Source organism: Mirounga leonina, unplaced genomic scaffold (genome assembly GCF_011800145.1).
Source record: "Mirounga leonina isolate KUSES-001 unplaced genomic scaffold, KU_Mleo_1.0 Mir_115, whole genome shotgun sequence".
In the NCBI taxonomy this organism is placed as follows: domain Eukaryota; kingdom Metazoa; phylum Chordata; class Mammalia; order Carnivora; family Phocidae; genus Mirounga; species Mirounga leonina.
The window spans coordinates 62,106,270-62,128,448 of record NW_023270268.1 but is presented as its reverse complement, the minus strand read 5'-3'; the positions used below and the strand labels follow the sequence as shown (position 1 = coordinate 62,128,448).

Here is a 22,179-nt window from a genome sequence, read left to right as displayed (position 1 = left end):
CTCTGTTCCACTGATTCTAGAGAGAATTTTTTTCTCTAGATAAGCATGCCCCAATGCCCACCTGGCTAAAAATAAAGGTAACAAAATTACAACTGAAAAATAATTGCAAGGAGCTTAAAAATAATTACGACTGGCTCTATATGCCTAAAATTAAGAAGAGACTAGTATCAAAATTAACCAGGGTAAGAAGGATCACATGGGAATCAGCAGACTTTAATAGAAAGTTTAACCTTTTCCTTGAATGAGGCTATAGTTTTATAGTTTTCCCCAGAAAATTAGGACACTTAATAGCTATTTAGAGACAAAGAACTTTGAATTGCATTATAAAAGGATAAGACTGTTTCACCAGAGAATTAGTTTAATTTACTATGTGAATCTGTTAATTAAAATATGCTATAATGTTAAGAAAAAATAGAATAAGCCACAAGTCCCAATGCTTAAATCTTCAATAATGAACATAAAACTGCAGGAAAGGCTTGCTATCAGTCTTTTCTACAACTCATACATGTTTTGAGCCTACTGTTACTGAGAACTGCTCTAGGCACTGGAGCTCCACGGCAAAGACAAGATCTCTGTTCTCATGGGGCTTACGTTCTACCATAAAGTAAGACATAAAGGGAATAGGAGTGAAAGGCTTCTTGGAGGACAGGACATTTGAGTAACCTGAATGACAGGAAAGAGACAACAATATAACAATTTGGCCCAGGTAACGGCAATACAAAGTATAAGAGTACTATAAATTTTATTTTATATTTTTTTTAGAGAGAGGGAGAGAGAGAGAGAGAGATGGAGGGAGGGGGAGAGGGAGAGGGAAAGAGAGAATCTTAAGCAGGCTCTAAGCCCGATCTGGGGCTTGATCTCACAACCCCGAGATCATGACCTGAGCCGAAATCAAGAACTGAATGCTTAACTGAGCCACCCACGCACACCAAATACTATAACAATTTTTAATGGATTATCTCTAGATCAATTTAATAAAATGCATTATCTATGATTCCTATGTGCACTAGCTTGAAAACCACCAATTGAAAAAAATCCTAAATGGCAAATAAATGGCATGAAATGATCAGGATAGGATTAAAATGAGAGTAACATTGGGGTGTCTCGCTGGCTCAGTTGGTGGGGTATGAGACTCTTGATCTTGGCGTCGTGAGCTCGAGCCCCACGAGGTATAGAGTTTACTTTCAAAAAAATGAGAATAACATTAGTTCATGATAAGAATCAATTTATTGATGCTAACTATATTGTATATACTGTGCTAAATTATATAGTCTCATGTTCAGGCTGAAGATATACTGTGAGATATCCACACCATTTAGAATTAACAATATTTAAACTAACATTGTGGTCAAAAGTGGATGAATAGATAAAGATAGTCTTATCCGTAAGTAATACAGAATTTAAAATACCAAGTTAGTATTTCCCTTACTAGACTTCAAAACATTTTTTAGTCTTAACATTTTAAGACTCCTAATATCTGAGGCTACTGAGGGCAAGAGCAAAGGGATGCTCTCATTCAAAGTAATTGTGCCATAAATTGGTTTAAACTTTTTTTGATAGCAAACTGTCACTGGCTATCAAAATTTATGATGTGCATAGTCTATGAATGTGCTATACAAAGTCCCATACAATAGCACAAAATTACATACAAAGATGTTCATTATGTATCGCTTATAGTACCAAAAAAACCCATGGAAATAGTCCAAACATCCATCAATAAGGAATTAAATAAATAAATCATGAAATACCTACAATGATGTGGTATAATATACAGCATTTAAAAAAAGTAATGCTGTAGGGGCACCTGGGTGGCTCAGATGGTTAAGCGTCTGCCTTTGGCTCAGGACATGATCCCAGAGTGCTGGGATTGAGCCCCACATCGCGCTCTTGGCTCAGCGGGGAGCCTGCTTCTCCCTCTCCCTCTGTCTCTCCCCCTACTCATGCTCTCTCTCTCTCTATCTCTGTGTCTCAAATGAATAAATAAAATATTTTTAAAAATAAAAATAAATAAAAATAATAAAAAGTAATGCTGTAGGGGCGCCTGGCTGGCTCAGTCAGTGGAGCATGTGACTCTTGATTTTGGGGTTGTGAGTTCAAGCTCCACTTTGGGTGTAGAAATTACTTAAAAAAAATAAAATCGTTAAAAAAAAGGTAATGATATAATTTCATTGACACTGAAATGAAAAAATATCCAATTCACAATGTAAAAGGAAAATATCATTTAATGGTTTGTATGATTTAATTCTTTTTGTATAAAAAAAGTACACTTATAAATAATGTACAGAAGCAAAAATATTTGTATATACAGAGAAAATATCTCAAAGGATACATACTAAGTTGTTACTAGTGGTTTTCTCTCTTACGCCTGGGATTGATGAGGAAGGAAAGAAGAGAAAGGGCAAACGGAAGACTTCTTTTAAAATTTCAAAACACCTGTACTACTTCTTTTCCCAAATAGCAAACATGGATTACTTAGGAAACTTTTAAAAATGTCTTTAAAGGGGCGCCTCACTGGCTCAGGAGGAGGACCATGTGACCCTTAATCTCGGGTTCATGAGCTCAAGTCCCACACTGGGCACAGAGATTAGGTAAATAAAACTTTAAAAAAAAAATGTGTTTCGGGCGCCTGAGTGGCTCAGTTGGTTAAGCGACTGCCTTCGGCTCAGGTCATGATCCTGGAGTCCCGGGATCGAGTCCCGCATCGGGCTCCCTGCTCGGCAGAGAGTCTGCTTCTCCCTCTGACCCTCCCGCTTCTCATGCTCTCTCTCTCTCTCTCATTCTCTCTCTCAAATAAATAAATAAAATCTTTAAAAAAAAAAAATGTGTTTCAAAAGTGCAAATGGGTTTTGAGTTTACGTATAGCTTGGATCTGGGATAATATCTTTCCAGGCCTCTTCTTATCAGGAAACATAGAAATGGCCCCAAATATTGAGTTACATATTATAATGACATTCCTTAAAAAGAAATTCCATTCGCATTACAATTAATAGAGGGCCATAATACAAAGCTAGCGTATTTAGGGTATCTTTAAGCTATACTTCAATGACATTCTATCATGTAAAATAAAGTCTAATGTGGTTTGCAAAGCCTTCCAGGATTGAGTCAACCCTAAGCTTCTCCAAGTTTAATATTCATGCGACTTACCTGTAATTCCTGTTAAAATACAGGTTCAGATCCAGGAGTCTGTGATGGGGTCTTTTCTAAAAGTTCTGCAGACCACACTCAGGAGCAAGGATCTAGTCTTGATACCACACCACTCACCACACTTTAATTTAGTGAATTACCGCTCTTCCACACACACCATGTTGTTCATAACTCTGTCCTTTTTCTGTCTTACTCTTCGTCAGAAATGGTTTTCCCTTCACCTCTACTTCAAAAACTTTTATTCTTTGTTACTGTTTTAGTCCAAATGTCACAAATATTTCAGGCACATGTAGATGCTACTTCTTTTGCATTCCAAGATCCCTACGCATTTATGTTCAACTTATCACATTTGTTATTTACATGTCCATCTCCCTATGAGACAATGAGTTTGAGGATAGAAAATATCTATCTTCAGCACACAGATAGTCAATAAATGTTTTCTGAGTCCAAGTCATTAAGGCATCAGCGCCACCATCTTTGAAATCATGGTGTCACAATCACTTTTATTCTGTAACATTTTCTTTGAAGTAATATTCAGCAAAAAATACTACCCAATTATTGAAGGTAATCTCTAACATTCACTTTCAAAATTAAAGTAAAATATAACACAATTTGATGAGATGTTTATGTTAATGGTGGAAGAAAGTCACCTTAATTTCACTCTATTTTGGGGTAAAAAGGACAAAACAAAGATTGTACCCTTTGATATTCTTTTCATTTAAGTACTTGAAGCAAAATTAAAATGGCATCAAATTTCTAATTTACCTAATAGTCCTAATTTAATTAATTAGGACCTTTACTATATTTTAAAAATAAATGACAAAAAATAAATAAATAAAATCTAAAAAAAAAAAAAGACAAAATAGTATCTTAAATCAAATGCTTACACACATAGCCCTCTCTTTATCACTCACCTTCCTCATCTATCCATTTCATGGTGAAAAGCTGTTCGTTGTCAAAGGAACACATATCTCGAACCTCACTGCAAAGGCCCTCAAAGGAGATTGAAGGTTCAAAATGTGTTATCATGATATCCCTGAAAAAGAAAAATAGTTTTAAGTTTGAAGATGACTGAAACTAATGATGCTCTCCATACTACTAAATGCCTGACAATCCGAAGAATGTCAGATATTTTGTGAGTATATCATTGCATTGATTCCAGTAAACGATCCCTGTAAAGTTAAAAAAAAAAAAAGCCGTATTAATAATGTTTAAAAATAAAAATAGTGGAATGTTAACTAAATTGAATTTAAATAAAAAAATTTAAAAGTAAAAAAATAAAAATAGTGGATTTGTGAGGAACTTTAATTCAATCTCCCTCTTCCTTCAGGAAGCCCACCCTAACTGCTCTGATGGTCATCCCACTTTGCTTTAATATTAGTTTTCAGAAGTGCACTCTTGTAAGGCACTGAACTCCACAGATGAATAGCTCAGTTATTGATTAGCTTCTGCCTTATATTTAACTGAAATCTGTTCCAATCGCTGGTCCCAGATCTCCCCTCCTTAAGAAGTCTATCCTTCGTCTAAGAGATGGCTCTTCAATAACTGGACAAAGATCTGATATGTCCTCTTCCTCAGCCCTCACTTCCACAGATTAACCACCCATAAGACTGTCACCCATTCTTTGTACAGCATGATTTTTAGACCTCACACCTTCATTTTCACCTTTTCCCAAAAAACTCCCATTTGCCACATTGGTTTTATAATATGACTAATATTTTAAGGTAGATACCCAAAATACATAGGAATAGACATAAATGTGTATTTATGTTTGTTTTATTGTAAAATAAGCAACAGTATTCAAATAAATCTATCTAGCAGCTACTCACTATAAAACTTAAAATTGTAACAAAATGTTTTTTTTTGTTTTTAAGATTATTTATTTATTTATTTGACAGAGAGAGACACGGCGAGAGAGGGAACACAAGCAGGGGGAGTGGGAGAGGGAGAAGCAGGCTTCCCGCCGAGCAGGGAGCCCGATGTGGGGCTCGATCCCAGGACCCTGGGATCACGACCTGAGCCGAAGGCAGACGCTTAACGACTGAGCCACCCAGGCGCCCCAAATGTTTAGAGCAGAGGCCTGGGGTTTCCTCGAAGGAGCCAGGAGAAGGTTCCCTATGATCCAATCTCTGCCCAGTAGCCAGCTACAGTATCATTTCAAACGTTAAGTCAGATAGACTGAATGACTCTAATTTAACAAACTCTTAGAGTGGTCTCTGGGTGTCAGACTGTTCTAACGGTTTTACAAAGATAATGTAGTTCATATCCTTCCTGTTTTAAACTCTTCAGGTACCTTTCTTTCCCATGCAGAGTCAAATCCAAAGTCCCTAGCAGGGTCTACCAGGCCCTGACTACCTCTCCGACCAACCTCTTCTACTACTTCAACAGGTAAACCAATGTTTATAGTCTACCATCTACCCCAGCTAGAATGTAAGTTTGGTGAAAGTAGGGATTTTGTTTTGTCCATTATATTCCTAGTGGCCAACACAGCACCTAGACACAGTGTCTGGCACAGAATGGATTCTTGACAAATACTCACTGAAGAAAGGAAGGAACTGTGAACAGACATGGGTAGCTAGAACACAGAACATAGAGTGGGAAATAAGGAATTTAGAATTTTAAGTCATCTGTAAAAAAAGAAAAGTTAAAAAACTATAGTCTTTAGGGGCTGTCAAAGGTAAATAGAGAGCAGGACATGAAAATTGGCCTTTTCTTGATAATCATTCTAAGCATCTCATAGCTTTCTGCCCCTGCCTCAGAACTCTCTTGCCTTGGCTTTCATAATAGTATGTTGCCCTGGCTCTCTGTCTGCTTTTCTGAACTCAAGTCTCCTTCGGTTTTCAATCACAAGATACTCTTTACACCCTCGCTCACATTCATTCTGTCACTCTTCCTTTCTCTCTAAACCTAATTCACATTCAATGTTTTAACTACTATCTCTGTGTAGGGGTCTTCTAAATCTGTAATTCTAGCTCTCTGTGTGGTATTTAAGTCTTTTGATAATTTGGTTCTATTTTCAAGTTGAACCCACCATTCCCAAAACAAATACTCTTCTACAGACATCTGGTTTACTCATAACCTCCACACATAAGACCTTGATGATCCAAGTTTTAATTCTGACCTTTCTGCAATTCAAGGCCCAGTTTATATAGGGAGGTGGGGATCAATTCTTTAAGAAGTGCTTCAACACCAACTTCCATTAAACCTCTTTCAACCACACAAGCCCAGTGGTCTATACTTATAAACCTGCCCAACACGTATCTTATGTTCAATTTTCTGTTATTTAACTCATATGCTGATAACACATCCTCAACTAAGTGTACACAACTGGAAGACAAAAATTCTCGGACTTCTTCATAGATTCACATAACTATTAACATAATAAGGACTCAAACATTTCTTAACTGAATGCAGAAGAAATACTCTCTAGAAGAAACCCATCTTCCAGAAAATGCACTTCTGACAAGGCAATATCATGGTTTATGTCTCCTTTGCCTGTAAGCATTTATAGAATACTGAGTGTACTCTGGGTGTTGAAACAAACTTTATCTTGCATAACCTTCACAATATCTGTCAAACCAGACATACTAATCTATTTTACAGATTTTAAAAAGCAAAGCACAAAGGAATATTTGCCAGTCTCTCCCAGTTAAAAAAATAGAATATGACTTCAAATCCAAATCTAATGACACCTGTGGTGGACACTGTGATCTGACGCTCCCCCTCCCCATCTAACCTTCTAAAAGCAATACACAGAGGGGCACCTGGGTGGCTCAGTCGTTACGCGTCTGCCTTCGGCTCAGGTCATGGTCCCAGGGTCCTGGGATCGAGCCCCGCATCGGGCTCCCTGCTCCGCGGGAAGCCTGCTTCTCCCTCTCCCGCTCCCCCTGCTTGTGTTCCCTCTCTCGCTGTGTCTCTCTGTCATATAAATAAATAAAATCTTTAGGGCGCCTGGGTGGCTCAGCTGGTTAAGCGACTGCCTTCGGCTCAGGTCATGATCCTGGAGTCCCGGGATCGAGTCCCGCATCGGGCTCCCTGCTCGGCAGGGAGTCTGCTTCTCCCTCTGACCCTCCTCCCTCTCATGCTCTCTGTCTCTCATTCTCTCTGTCTCAAATAAATAAATAAAAATCTTTAAAAAAAAAACATTAAAAAAAAATAAATAAATAAATAAAATCTTTAAATAAATAAATAAATAAATAAATAAATAAAAATAAAAGCAATACACAGAGGCAACAGATGCTTCTAGTTTAATATGGCAGAGGGAACACATATCTATATCCCTTCATCTGAAGGGCCCATGGAAACAACAGAAAACTGAAATGGCAAATTAAGTCTTAGAAATCAGAAAAGGCAGCAGCAGCGGAACAGAAAGTAAAAATCCCAGATGACTGAAAACAGATGCCATAAGAGTGACGAAGAAAACATACCAGCCCCAAACAACGAAGTTAAGTGAATCTTTAAAAGAGAAAAGTTTTGGGGCGCCTGGGTGGCTCAGTCGTTAAGCATCTGCCTTTGGCTCAGGTCATGATCCCAGGGTCCTGGGATCGAGCCCCGCGTCGGGCTTGGCGGGAAGCCTGCTTCTCCCTCCCCCACTCCCCCTGCTTGTGTTCCCTCTCTCGCTGTGTCTCTCTCTGTCAAATTAATAAATAAAATCTTTAAAAAAATAAATAAATAAATAAAAGAGAAAAGTTTTATTTACACAAGATTACTTTTCCTTCTTTAAGCATCTACTCATACTACTTGGCTCTTCAAGTGCTTAACACCTACAAAAGCATTCATTATAAATGCTTGTTTTTTTTAAGATTTTATTTTTTTAAAAGATTTTATTTAATTATTTGAAAGAGAGTGAGAGAGCACCAGCGTGGGGGGCGGAGGTGGAGGAAAGCAGAGGGACAGGGACAAGCAGGCGCCCTGCTGATCACAGAGTCTAATGCAGGGCTTGATCCCAGGACCCAGAGATCATGACCTGAGCTGAAGTCAGATGCTTAACTGCCTGAGCCACCCAAGTGCCCCAGATTTTATTTTTTTTTTATTTTTTTTTTTTAAAGATTTTATTTATTTATTTGAGATAGAGAGAATGAGAGAGAGAGAGCACATGAGAGGGGGGAGGGTCAGAGGGAGAAGCAGGCTCCCCGCGGAGCAGGGAGCCCGATGCGGGACTCGATCCAGGGACTCCAGGATCATGACCTGAGCCGAAGGCAGTCGCTTAACCAACTGAGCCACCCAGGCGCCCCCCAGATTTTATTTTTAAGTAGTCTCTACACCCAACATGGGGCTTGAACTCACAACCCCAAGATCAAGAGTCACACGCTCCACCAACTGAGCCAGTCAGGTGCCCCATAAATGCTTTTTAAAATTGCTTTAAACATTTGTAAGTTAAAGAACAGAATAATGTTACAAACTTTTAGAATGTAAAAATTACTAAGAAAAATCAAGATGTGGAGAAAATAAAAGTATAAATTCAAAATGTTTCTTTCCTAGTAGAGAGTCAATACTCTGTCTAAAACTAATAATTTAAAAATAAAAACAGGGAACAAGAAAAAAACAAATAGGGGCACCTGGGTGGCTCAGTCAGTTAAGCATCTGCCTTCTGCTCAGGTCATGATCCCAGGGTCCTAGGACTGAGTCCCACATCAGGCTCCCTGCTCAGCACGGAGTCTGCTTCTTCCTCTCCCTCTGCCCCTCCCCCGTTCATTCTCTCTCTCTCTCTCTCTCTAATAAATACATAAAATATTGAAAAAAAGAAAAAGAAAAAACCAAATAACCCAAATAAAAGATGGGCAAAGGATTTGAACCGACATTTCTTCAAAATGATATACAAATAGCCAACAAGTTTATGAAAAGATGTTCTACTTCGCTAATCATTAGGGAGATACAAATCAAAACCATAATGAAATATCACCTCATACCCATTAGGATAACTACTATCAAAAACAAAACAAAACAAAACAGAATAACAAGTGTTGACAAGGATGTGGAGAAACACAAGCCTTGTGCACTGTTGGTGGGAATGTAAAACGTGCAGCAGCTACAGAAAACAGTATGGAGGGTCCTCAAAAAATTAAAAACAGAATTTCTATTTGATCCCATAATTCCACTTCTGGGTACAGGTACAAAAGAACCAGACATAGGGACTCCGACAAATTATTTGTACACCCATGTTCATAGTAGCATTACTCAAAATAACCAAAAGGTAGAAGCAACCCAAGTGTCCATTAACAGGAATGGATAAACAAAATGTGATATATAAACACAAAGGAATATTATTCAGCCTTTAAGGAAATTATGGGACACCTGGCTGGAGCAGTCAGAGGAGCATGCGACTCTTGATCTCAGGGTCCTGGGTTAAAGCCCCACATTGGGTGCAGAGATTACTTAAATAAATAAACTTAAATAAATGAATGAATGAATGGAAGGACATTCTGACACATGGATGAACTTTGAAGACATTATGTTAAGTGAAATGGGCCAGTCACAAAAAGACAAATACTGTATGACTCCATTTAATTGGAACAGTGGTTCCCAGGGGTTGGGGAGAGGAGAAGGAAATGGGGAGTTGTTCAACAGGTACAGTTTTAGTTTTACAAAATGAAAAAGTTCTAGAAATTGGTTGCACAACATAGTGAATATAGTTAACACTACTGAACTGTACATTAAAAATGGTTAAGATGTAAATTTAGTGGGTTTTTTTTTACCACAATTAAAAAGAAAAGCAGAAGAAGGTACATTATTTAAGTTACAAACATAACCATTGGAACTAAAAATAGGAGAGACGGTGATAAAGAAGTACTAAATTCCTCATCTTTCGTATTGAGCAATGGATATAATAAAACAAAATTTTATAGGTTTTTATTTGTATTCATTTTTTTGAGAGAGTGAGCATGGGGAGTGGGGAAGGGGTAGAAGGAGAGGGAGAGACTCTTAAGCAGGTTCCATACCCAGCGCAGAGCCCAACGCTGGCTCGATCTCAGGACCCTGAGATCATGACCTGAGCTGAAATCAAGAGTCGGGCTCCTAACTGACTGATTCACCCAGCCACCTCAAAACAAAACAAAATTTTAAAAGTAGTTAACTCTGGGTGGTGGAACTGGGGATTGGGGAGAGATTAGAGATGGAAAGAAGATGTACTTTGAATTTAGACTCTTCTAAATGGTATAGATTATCATTAATTTATCTACCACATAAAGGTATGATTTTATTATAAAATTTACTTTCTAGTAAAAAATATAAATAAAATATTTACAAAATTTAAAATGAATTTTATGAATAAAATTGTTTTAAATATTTTAAAATTTTATTTTTAAAAAAGAAAATAAAAATAGACAATAGTTCTTTGAGCACCTGGGTGGTTCAGATGGTTAAGTGTCTGTCTTTGGCTCAGGTCATCATCCCAGGGTCCTGGGATTGAGTCCCGCATCAGGTTCCCTGCTCCTTGGGGAGCCTGCTTCTCCCTCTGCCTCTGCCTCTCTCTCTGTCTCTCATGAATAAATAAAATCTTAAAAAAAAAAAAAGAAAAAAAAGAAAATAGTTCTTTCTTCTAACAACATTATAAGAGAATATGCTTACCTTAAAGCAATTTTGTTTTTTTAATTCAATTTTATTTAGTTTTTTATATTATTTTTTTTCTTCCAAGTTTTTATTTAAATTCAAGTTAGTTAACATATAGTGTAGTATTGGTTTCAGGAGTAGGATTTAGTGATTCATCACTTACCTATAACACCTAATGCTCATCACAAGTGCCCTCCTTAATACCCATCACCCAATTAGCCCATCCTCCTGTCCACCTCCCCAGCAATTTTTCTTTCAAAATACCCTCAAGGGTATTAGTATGAGGGAGTAAGGGTTGAGAGAATGTATTTTAGAATAAAATGAGAGAAGGAAAGGCTTCCATAGACTTTCTCTGGCAAAGAACAAGTATGGCATTATGTTTTTTGAATGCAAGGGGAAAAAATTAGTATCAGATATCATCAAAATATGACTTCCTTATTAAAGTCCACATGAATTTACAATTAACACATACGTAAGCATGTCTGTAAACAATAGGGACTTTTAAGAAATCTTACTTTTCAAGAGCTAAAAAATATTTATCAGAACAAATATTTTTTAAATAATCCTTAAAAAACATAAGTACAAATATCCTAAAGAGACTCACTGAAGGAGTCATGCTTTAACAACTGCCACTCCTTAAGTTCCAGGAACTAAAACATTTAAGGGAGTTTTATATAAACACTTCTCTAAGTAATTAAGAAAGCACCATGTTCATACCCTCTACAAACACCAGATCCTTATTACAGCACTAAAGCTAAAAATGAGCTGCAAAATAAAGATATTACATTCTAAAGGTATAAAACAAATTATGCATGAAAGATTTTTTTTTTCTGGTTTTAACTTCAGTGTTAGCATAAATTATCTTACCACTGGTCTTCGACAGAATATAGTCTGCTTCACCACAAAGATTCCCAAAATGGCAAATTTAGATATAGTTTTAGCTGAATTTTTTAAAAAGTAGAAAAAAAAGGCAGTTTTAATTTTGCTACTGGGCTTCAGAAGACAAACTGCTTTAAGCATTCATTATGTTCCTATGTTCTAAAATATAGACTCTAAAGTTTTTCTGTAGGATTGCTTTTAAAAATAAACCTGAAAAAAGAACCACCAGTTCAGTCCTTCTGCTATCTCAAAATAAGCTTTTCTCCCAAATTAAATGTAGTATAAAGAGAAAAAAGTCTTATTTGTAATCACTGATACAATAGATTTAGACAGAATTATCCATGGATGGTAAAATCACTGGGTTAAAGGTTCTGAGGAAACAGAATATTCATACAATCTCATAGTATTACTCCTCAAATTAATTGTTATTCATAAGAAAGTCATAAAGCAACTTCCATTTTTTAATGATCAAGACGATAGACGGGGCCCTTGGGTAGTGCAGTTGGTTGAGTGTCCAGCTCTTGGTTTCGGCTCAGGTTATGATCTCAGGGTCCTGAGATGGAGGTAAGCCACCCTCCCCCCAACTCTCCCCACTCCTGTCAGGCTCTGAGCTCAGGGAGGAGTCTGCTGGAATTTCTCTTTCCCTCTCCCTCTGCCCCTCTCTGTGCTCACTCACTCTCTCTCTCAAGTGAATAAAAAATCTTAAAAAAAAAAAAAAATAGAAAACTAGCTCAAAAAGAACTGTGAAGTATGAATTTAACAATAAAGCAAAAAAGTGATTTTTAAAAACCCTATCAATACAGTAAAAGGAGAAAAAAATTTCTCTGAAGGGTAAGACTCAATGTTACCATCCACACAATGCAGATAATGATATCTGCCTCTGAATACTGTCATGAAGATTAAATTAAAAAAAACACTTATCATAGTTCTTGGAACAACTGAGTACATTATAAAGATTAGTTTCTATGTTCTTTAGCATATCTCAAAGGGGGGAAAGGAGACTGGGTATGTTTGAAGATAATTTGGAGAAATTTTTCTAACTAATGATAATATTTCATTAAGATAAAAGATCACTGCTGGGGTGTCTGGGTGGCTTAGTCAGTCAAGCGTCCAACCATTGATTTCGGCTCAGATCATGATCTCACAGTGTTGAGATGCAGCCCCGCACTGGGATCCATGCTGGGCATGGATCCTGCTTGAGATTCTCTTTCCCCCTCTCTCCTTCTGCCCCTCGCCGCTCCCCCTTTCCTTCTCTTAAAAAAAAAAGATAAAAGAATCACTGCTAAAATTCAGCACTGTCTAGAAACCCTAGCCAAATAGTAAAGATAAGAAAAATTAAATGAGATATATAGTAAAGAAGAGGCACAATTGTTATTTGCAGATGACATTATTTAGCTATAAATTCTAAGACAGTTAACTAAGAAATTATTAGAATAAGGTGAGTGACCACTTAAATATTCAAAAATAGATGGTATTTAGTAAGCCTATGAAAACAAAAGATCCCATTCACAAAAGCAATAAAATTATAAAACATTTAAGAATAAATTTAACAGGAAATGTGTAAGATCTAAGGGACAGGAATCTTACTGAAAAACGTGAAAAAGATCAATAAATAGGTATTATACTTCTAAGGCAAAGCTCAATATTATAGAACTATCCGTTCTCACATTAACCTATAAATTCAAAGCAATTCCAAATCAAAATACCAATAAGATTTTTTTTTCTGGGGGCACTTGGGTGGCTCAGTTGGTTAAGCGTCTGACTCTTGGGTTTCAGCTCATCATGATCTCAGGGTCCTGCGATCGAATCCCGCATTGGGTCCCATGCATAAATGGGAGTCTGTTTGTCCCTATCCCTCTGCTCCTCCTCCTGCTTGCTCTCTCTCTCTATCTCTGGAATAAATAAATAAAATCTTTAAAAAAAAAAATAAAGTAAAATAAAAAAATAAAAATAAAAGATTTTTTTTCTGAAACCTAGAAAAACCTTCAAAAACTGACCTGAAAGAAAAAATAAATGTACAAGAATAGCCAAGAAAATTTAGAAACAGAAAATTGATGAAATGGCCTTTCCATAGTATATATCAAAACTAACTATAATAATTAAACCAATGGTGGTATGTGCAAAAACAGATTTTCCCCCAAATCAATGAAACAGGGGCACCTGGGTGGCTCAGTCAGTAAGTGTCTGCCTTCAGCTCAGGTCATGATCCCGGGGTCCTGGGATAGAATCCCACGTCGGGCTCCCTGCTCAGTGGAGAGTCTGCTTCTCCCTTTCTCTCTCCCTCTGCCTCTCCCTCTGCTTGTGCTCGCTTCTCAAATAAATAAAATCTTAAAAAAAAAAAATCAATGAAACAGAATAAAAAGTACTTATGTTCAATCTGAGAAATTTAGTATAGAACAAAGTTGTCCTTCAACTCAGTGGTGAAAGAACCTATTTAATAACAATATTAGAATACATTTTTAAAAAACTAAGCTGTATCAGTACACCACAAATAATTAAACCCCAAATATCAGATTTATTGAAAAGATAATCACTTGAAAAGCTGCATAATTAATAGACGAAAAAATAAAATTTTTAAAAATATTTTTATTTATTTGACAGAGAGATAGAAAAGAGAGCACAATAGAGAGACAGAATCCAAGAGAAAAACTGGGCAAAAGACATGAATAAACAAACTACAGAAGAACTACAAATGATCAGTAATGTATAAAAAGATAGCTATAAAAAAGTTAGCATGTGTTGCCTATTGGGAAAATTTTTATTTTTTTTGAAGATTTTATATATTTGAGAGAGAGCACGCACAAGCGGGGGGGGAGGGGCAGAAGGAGAGGGAGAAGCAGGCTCCCCGCTGAGCAGGGAGCCCGATGTGGGGCTCAATCCCAGGACTCCAGGATCAGGACCTGAGCCAAAGGCAGACGCTTAACTGCCTGAGCCACCCAGGCGCCCCTACTGGGAAAATTTTTAAAGACCAATAATATGCAATGGGAACACAAGGAAAACACTTCATTTGTACACTGTTGTTTGGAACATAAATTGATAAGTGTTTGGAGGACAATATCAAGTTTTAAAACAGGCAAATTTTGGACCATGTTTGCAAGAATATATATTAAATAAAAAGGAGGTTCCTTCAGCATAATTTGAAATAGTGATTTAATGAAAGTAATTTTTTATGTTCATCAATCAGGAAAAAGATTAAATTATGGTATAACAATACTATAGAACACTATATATCAATTATAAAGTAAGCAGATTGCTCTCTATATATGTATCTATTTATCCTTGTCTACCTTAACATGGAAAGATGATCATGAATGAAAACAAATCAAGTTGCAGAAAAATGTGTAGAAATAGAATCTGTTTACTTGAAAAATAAAAGGGTATGTGTGTACACAATATCTATACTTATAGATATATTAATATGATGTAGACTACCCCAAACTATTAACAATGGGTACCATTAGGAAGTGGGGGTGAGAGGCTACAAGGGGAACCTTCCACTTTCTGTACGTCTGTATTTTTAAAATTTAGTTTTAGTGTCTTGCCTTTGTCATCTGCATTTGGTCACTGGTGACATTTTTGTTTCTGTCATCATTCTCAGCCACATTCCTACATAGGTTAGCTGCCAGGTACAGGGCTTGGGACATACAGCAGGCACACAATAAATGATTGTTCAGTTAATTCTGGGCATTTCCACCTGGATGCCCACAAAGCATGATGAACTCAAAATTCGGTTACTTGTTCCAGGTAATGAATTACCTCCTCTCACTAATCTCTTCCTCCTATATTCCCTAGTCTCTCTCAAATAAGAAACCTATTATTGTCAGACTCCTCTTCCCCACAGGAATCAATCTATAATTCACATTGATTCTATCCCCTAAAATCGCTGTTCAATCTATATTCTCTTCTCCTCCTCTGAATCTCTCAGCTGAACTACTTCCAAAGCCTCCAAATTAGTCTTCATCCACTGCTAATTCATCGCCCATACTGGTTCCAAGAGTGATCCTTCTAAGATGAAAATGTAAGCATGAATCTCTTACTTAAAACCCTCACCAATGAAAAAAAGTCCGAACCCAAAGTATGATATTCGAGAATCTTCATGAGTAGTGCTTGTGAGCCTTCTTCTTAGCCTCACTTCTTATCAGTGCCCACTTCAAACTTTATGTCCTAATAAGGAATGACTATGGGACTAACAACTAAACTGATCTGAATTCCCCAAACATACCACGCAGTTGTGCAATGCCTGGAATGACCCCCACCCAACATCTTCATCAACCAGGCAAACCTATTTATCCTTTAAAAGCCACAAACATTTCATCCTCTAGGAAGGTTCCCAAACCCAAACACCTCCCCAATACCCATCCCTGCAAGCACCTTACACATAAACACATACACACTCCTTTATTAACTCTTCTATGTCTTTCCTCCTAGAAGTTTCTCAGTCCCTTGAGGGCAGAGCCTTAGATTATTCATCTCTACACCCTTTGTGTCCACCCTAGCACCATGTGCCTACCTTAGAGTAGGCAGTAGGTATTCAACAATATTTATTAAAGTGAGTTTAAACACACTTTAGGTAATATGTGGAATCCTAAGCAAGACTGGAATTTTAAAAATTCAGGTTTTAATTATGCTCATTTCAACCATAAAAAAAAAACAAACCCAAACACTCAAGTTACCTTAACAAGAGGGTTGGGAGTTGTATTAGAAAGCTATTATGGACCTCCAGGAAGAATTTTTTCTGCAGAAAACTGCTTCCTTCTCCTCTGCTTTCTCAGACCTGACGTTTGCACAGGGTTGGTCTTGGCCTCACTAGCCTCTCCCTTAACTCTTCAGCTCCAGTCTTCACTGCTAACAAGCAATTTATCTCTATATTATCTGATTCAAATTTCTGAGTGAGCTGTTTTGGTTTTTGGCACCAGGCCACCAAGTCCCTTCTCTTTCTCTGATAAAGCTATGATCAGTTGTCCTGTGGTTAGGTACCCTGCCAGAAGCTCCAGGACCAATAATTAACATTCTCTCAACTCCCAACTCAATATACTATTTGTATTTCCTTAGAACATTATAGAGATATGCTTTATACTACTGAAATTATTTTGCAATACTTTTAAAAACAAGTCTTGCCAAGACTTGTTCACAGAAAAATCCTGCATACTGCTTCACTGAACCAGCTATACAATCCAAATATACAAGGAGTTAATCTCCTCCTATTTGTAGATGTGCACAGAAAGAATCCTCTAGATTGTTATAACCGTTCAATGGCAGTGGTATAAAAAGCATTTTTACAAACTTTTTGCAAAATTTCCCATACATTTATAACGTAAAATGAAATAAGTAGTCCAGACATTTCCTTGTTAAACTCTATCCCATAATACCAAGTAACTTCAATATAAGGAAAAGTACATACAATAGCAATTTATCCCTAACCAACAAAACCTGTTTCTCTTCCTCCTAACACTACTAGGTAATGATTGAAGAAGGAAGGCCACTCACTGACAAGCTCCCATGTCAAGGAAAGAAGGGTGTATAGGCCGTGACACAGTCAGATTCTTTTTTTTTTTTTTTTAAGATTATTTATTTATTTTAGAGAGAAAGCTCAAGTGCGTGCTGGGGGTAGGGGCAGAGGGACAGGAAAAGAAAATATCAAGCAGACTCCCCACTGAGCATGGAGCCCCACGCTGGGCTCGATCTCACCACCCCAAGATCATGACCTGAGCCAAAATCAAGAGTCCGACAACTAACCAACTGGCACCCCAATACAGTCAGATTCTCAATGTTATTAATCTCCTGCTTAAAAACTAGAAAAAAATCTAATTAAATCTCTGTTATATCTAGAGGGACATCACATTTGCACTAAGAACAAATTTAACTGAATGAGAGAACACTATACACATCTTTGAAAGAAGGCAATTTATTCACTAAAAAATTCTGGCTATGGGCGCCTGGGTGGCTCAGTTAGTTAAGCGTCTGCCCTTGACTCAGGTCATGATCCCAGAGTCCTGGGATCGAGTCCCACATCGGGCTCTCTGCTCATCAGGGAGTCGGCTTCTCCCTCTCACTCTCCCATTCTCTCAAACAAATAAATAAATCTTAAAAAAAAAAAATTCTGGCTATTCCAAGATTCAATGTTCACTGGAAAGAAATACTGTTAGAAGGGGATAAGGAGAAAACTTTCTGATAATGACCTTTCATAAGATCTGAAAGAAAAGAAACCTTTTTCAAATGCACGTTGTCCTTACATTTCTTGATATAAAGGAAGGATTTTCTATTTTAAAATCAGGTAGGTGTTCTAGTTAGCCAACCTGTTTATTAGCTATCCTCATTGGTGACTCATTTTAGTTTCATCTGTAGTAATGAGCAGCTAACTACCTAATATCAAAACCAACAGGTTAGACTATTGTTAATAAACATATAATCTTAACAGATCTAATTTCAGGGGACAGAAATTGGTACAATTTAGAGAGTGCTGATGTTGTCTTTAAATGAGGCTTGAAATAAAGGCACTGTTAGAAAGCTTTCAATGAATAAAAAGCAATAAAGGGCAAGGGCTTGATTGTTTCATTCTTTAGCAAAAATTCACTGATTTTAAAAAGCAAAATGTTAACTTGAATGTCTTGGAGAAATTTTAGTCAGGCACTAAAAGGGTTATATGTCCTTTTTTATTCTCTTTTATAAAAATAATTGTAGCAATAAGCCAAGACAATATGACACCTACATTATTAATATATATCAGACTGATTTCTTTCCAAAGGAGAAGTTTATAATAATTTTAATTTACTAACTAGGCCTATTTACATTTATCAAACCAGCAAAAATGGGGGAGGGAACTAAATTTCTTCCTCTTCATAGTTAAAATCATTGGAAATTATCTAAATTTAATAAGACAAGAATTTACATTGTTTAAAGTCATAAATGTAAACCAGAGAACTGAAAATAATAGTTTAACTATCAAAAATTGAGATACACCAACCAGGAGAAAAGCAAGCAAAAGGTAGTATTCACCCAATTTCTCATCTTTGAGAGGATGGGATTAATAGGTACTATCTAAAGCTGAATCATGAAACAGAAGTATAACTTTTAAATAAAGGCAACCTCCAGAAGACCAGAAATAAACTGTCAACAGGATACCTCTGGAAGTTGGGACGATGGGATGGAAGACACTTATTTTATACCTCTGTACAATTTGCACATTCCTACCATGTGAGTATATTCATTTAATCCAGTTTTTTTAAATTGTCAATAATGAGACACCTCAAAAAAAAAAAAGAAAGAAACACCCACTATATATTTCATTCTCTGAGCCTTATAACTCATGGACTGTCAACTTTATAAAATGGAAAGTGAGGGGCTCCTGGGTAGCTCAGTCGGTTAAGTGTCTGCCTTGGGCTCAGGTCATGGTCCCAGGGTCCTGGGATTGAGCCCCAAGTCCACTCCCAGCTCAGTGCGGAGCTGCTTCTCCCTCTCCCTCTGCTGTTCCTTGTGCTCCCTCACTCTCTGTCAAATAAATAAAATCTTATTTAAAAAAAAAAAAGCCTGTATGACCAATGAATATTCTTAAAAAAAAAAAAAAGGGAAAGTGAAATATCTCATCTCTCAAATTAAAGGTAAGGTAAAGGAAGCAAAGCTTCTCTTTCCCCCACAGTCCAAAGTTCATAGCTGACCATATTCAAGTCAAAACAGTTCTTGTGACCACTACAAACTTTTAAAAAACACACACACTTCTTGGTATTGTTTTAAAAAGAAGACCTCCTTGATCGATTTAAGCAAAAACACTGACACTGTCCAAAATAATTCTTATAAACTACTGCTGAACACAGTCAAGCTAATAAACAAGAGGTCAGAGGCTACATGGCAGCAAGCGAACTAGTAAGTCGTTACATAAATCGATAACACATTTAGGCCTTCTATGTCCCTTGAAATCAAAACAAGAGAGGCGTTTTGAAAGTTTGCTATCTTCACTGATCCCCTCAGGAATGTAAAAGTATGCATTGCAGTTTCAACCTCCTAGTGCTTGAGGTTTTTTTTAAGCAATTTACTTCTGCTTGGACAAATAGTAAGACAGGCCAAAGCCATTGGGTTTTCAGTTAACCCTTAGCTTCAAATCTTCATGTTCACACTAACATTTCACCTTTACGAATGCTACTAAATGTAATTATCCCATATTTCAGACCACAACTGAATTCAAGGGAAGGGGAATATTTCAGGTCACTGATTATAGAACATGATCTAATACAACAATATTAGGACTGGATTATTCCTGGTAAGCACAGGAGTTATAACTTGGGTAACAATATGAGTAAAGATCAGATCAGATTTTAAAACTATGCCTCCGTTCGTCCTCTTCTCTTCCTGCAGTGTTTCCCCCTATCAAATGGTCCTTTCACAAATTTTTAATTTACACATATACTACTTAATCTTGGCGAAACATAAGTACCTAACGCACATCCCTAAAAACGGTTCAACTTTACTCTTAAATAATAACTCCTATGTCTAATACACAGGCAGCCTGACCATAGTCCAGATGCACTTTGTGAACTCTTCTAGGCGAGGAAGGTAAACCTGACTTAGAAAACCAGAGGCTTTAGGCCTTCTGGTAATCAAAAGAGCCAGCAAACAGGTAGTACTGTCTTTTAAGCCCATGGCAAACTTAGTTCACTGAGGCATCACTCGGAATCAACTCTCAACCCCAAACACACCCAGACTTGATGACGTAAAGCCCTTGTAAATCTCTTAGTCGGCGAGTCTCTCTCGAACCCACCAGGTGGACCTGCTCTATTCCAAGACTCCTCCCTCGGACCCCAGGCGGGACCATCAGCCGCGCGACTCCCGGGCACCCTGCAACACACCTTGGGGTGCCCCAACGTAGCGCCCCATGCTCCTCCCCCGACCACCCCGACCGATCCCAAGTCCCTAGAGGCGCCTGCCCGGAGCAATTCGCCCACCACACCTCCAGCCCCTCACCCTCCCCTCCTCCAGTCCAGGTCGAGCGGGCCTTTCCTCTCCCCTCCCACCCCTTCTCTGAGACACTCACCCGCGGTAGTAGGCTTTCACCCGGACCTGGTGAGAATGGTCCCCGCTGCCGCCGCCTGCGATCGGGTGAGACATGGTACTGCTCTCCCTCTGAGTCGGCATCTCCTTACTCCCCCGCCTCAACGCCGGAGGCCGAGGGTGCGGGGGGGGCGCCGGGCGCCGTGGGGGTCTCGGCTGCCCGAGCCTCTCCCAGAGCCGCGGCTGCCGCTTGCTTACCTGTCCACTCCGCCCGCGGCGCGGACCCACGGGTCGCCTCGCCGGGGCAGCCGGAACCGCACGGCTCCTCCCGCCGCCCGGGCCCAGCACGCCTCCCCGCTTCGGCCCCTCCCACCTCGCTCGCTCCAAAGGCCCACATTCCGGGGGAGGGCGGGCGCCACCAGCGATCCACCTCGAGGCGCCGTGCCGCCCGGCCGAACCATTCTTACGGGGGCTAGGAACAGGGGGAGAGAGGATGGGAGACGCTGGCTCTCGTATCAAGCAGGCCGGGAGGGAGGTTTTCCTGGGAGCTGTGACGAGAGAATGCCAAAGTTCTCCCTAAAAAGCCCCCTTTCTGCAGGGAAAACATTAGGGGACAAAGGCTGCGGCATCTCACCCCGGTTTCCTAACTTGGTCGCGTCCGCGGTCGGCCGCCTAGGGACTGGGATAGATTTGCCCTGCCGGCTTTCTGGGATTTGGAGTCCCGATGGGATTCTGGGACTGGAGGTTCTTTACGTAGGAAACCATCCTCCCCTTCTAGCCGAGCGAGTCTGTCTCCAGCTTGCACGCCGCCGGGAGTGTTCGGCTTGGAAATCCTGAATGTAGCTTGGGCATCTGAGGTCACTGGAAATGACTGGGTTTCGTCACGATCTACAGTTTGTTGCCTGATGAATTCTCCCTTCCAATTGCATAAATCATCTCCATAATAGAGTGCCTTTTTGGGAAACAAGACTGGTTACCGGCTCAGCACAAGCTCTTTTATGGAAAGAATTTAATAACATATGTAACAAATGTAATAACGTAATAAAGGAGGAAACTCAACTAGAAGGTATGATGAAAGACCGACATTTCTTTCTTTGCAGCCCCCATACCTAGGCCCTTGTATAGGGCCGTCTCATGGCACAGGTGCACAGTATTTATCCAATCCATCCATCAGCATTTTTTTTTCTATCACTGCCTTGCCAAAGATTACAGTATAAAGGATCCGACCTTGTAGCCTAGTCTCTGACCTTCCAGTGATCTTGGCTCTGTCACATACTGAAATTACAGGTAGCAGGAATCCAGCTTCTGTATCAGTCCTGGCACCAACGCATGCTAAAAAGGCTGGAATAATCAAGGAAATAACTTCACTATGATAAAATAGGGATGGAGGATTGACTCATCAGTTATGTCTGACGGTCTGACATGATGTCCTTCAACTGCTACAAACTTGGGTTATGAACACTTTTTAAAAAAGATTTGATGTATTTATTTGACAGAGAGAGCAGCACAAGCAGGGGGAGCAGCAGATGGAGAGGGAGAAGCAGGCTCTCGGCTGAGCAGCAGGGAGATCTCGGAGGGGGGGTTAGATCCTAGGTCCCTGGGACCTGAAGGCAGATGCTTAACCAA

General features: G+C 38.7%; 1 protein-coding gene across 1 annotated transcript in view; it reads right to left on the bottom strand.

Annotated features, from left to right (window-relative positions):
* PRKCI (protein kinase C iota) overlaps positions 1-20,885 on the bottom strand; it is a 67,913-nt gene extending 47,028 nt beyond the window's left edge. Inside the window, exons 1-2 of the mRNA XM_034998795.1 lie at positions 20,597-20,885; positions 4,059-4,180 (exon numbers count right to left, since the gene is read on the bottom strand). Of these exons, the coding sequence (XP_034854686.1) occupies positions 4,059-4,180; positions 20,597-20,697 (223 nt within the window). The 5' untranslated portion in view covers positions 20,698-20,885. The remainder of the gene's footprint in view (positions 1-4,058; positions 4,181-20,596) is intronic.
* Between the last annotated feature and the right edge of the window lie 1,294 nt (positions 20,886-22,179).